We start from the raw sequence: 548 nt of genomic DNA, 5'->3' as shown, positions 1-548 counted from the left end.
TATATATATATATACATACTCCCACAACAACAATTTCAGAAAGGTATTACTGATTTCTGTATTTTGCTTGATTATTAAATCAGAAAGGAAACATATAAAGATAATGTAGAAAAGAATTATCACATTGTCTGATTGTTCACAGAAATGAAGAACTCTTACCTCCATTGAACGTAACCTCTCCAAGGCAATCTCTTGGCACTTTGGATGCACAGCGCTTATGGCAGTTGAATTTGCAGTCTAAAAGAAAGATTTTTAAAAAGGCAAAGCTATTAATATTCCAAAACTATTAACATGTATAAAAAGGGAATCTAACTTATCAATTACTTTACATCATAATAGAATGTTATTTTTACTGAGGATAATAATGATAAAATAGTAATAATAAAGTCTTTCTCTACTAAGAACTAGAACTTTGGACTAACGGTCTGGTCTCAAATTCAGTTCTCAAGTTTTTTTTTAAAATTTAGGTTATTTTTCATTTCAATGAACATCTACAGAGATTTTGGAATTCCATTCATTCACTGTTGCACCCTTCTCCCCGCACAAAC

General features: G+C 30.3%; 1 protein-coding gene across 1 annotated transcript in view; it reads right to left on the bottom strand.

Annotated features, from left to right (window-relative positions):
• The window catches only part of PRKD3 (protein kinase D3), a 138,073-nt gene that overhangs the window by 60,014 nt on the left and 77,511 nt on the right, over window positions 1–548 (bottom strand). The window contains exon 6 of the mRNA XM_006882391.1: window positions 160–237. Coding sequence (XP_006882453.1) covers window positions 160–237 — 78 coding nt within the window. The remainder of the gene's footprint in view (window positions 1–159; window positions 238–548) is intronic.

The sequence above is a fragment of the Elephantulus edwardii genome, unplaced genomic scaffold, assembly GCF_000299155.1.
Source record: "Elephantulus edwardii isolate Elephantulus edwardi_28Jun2011 unplaced genomic scaffold, EleEdw1.0 scaffold00019, whole genome shotgun sequence".
NCBI lineage: Eukaryota > Metazoa > Chordata > Mammalia > Macroscelidea > Macroscelididae > Elephantulus > Elephantulus edwardii.
The sequence above is the reverse complement of the archived record's forward strand: the minus strand, read 5'-3'. Positions and strand labels throughout refer to the sequence as shown.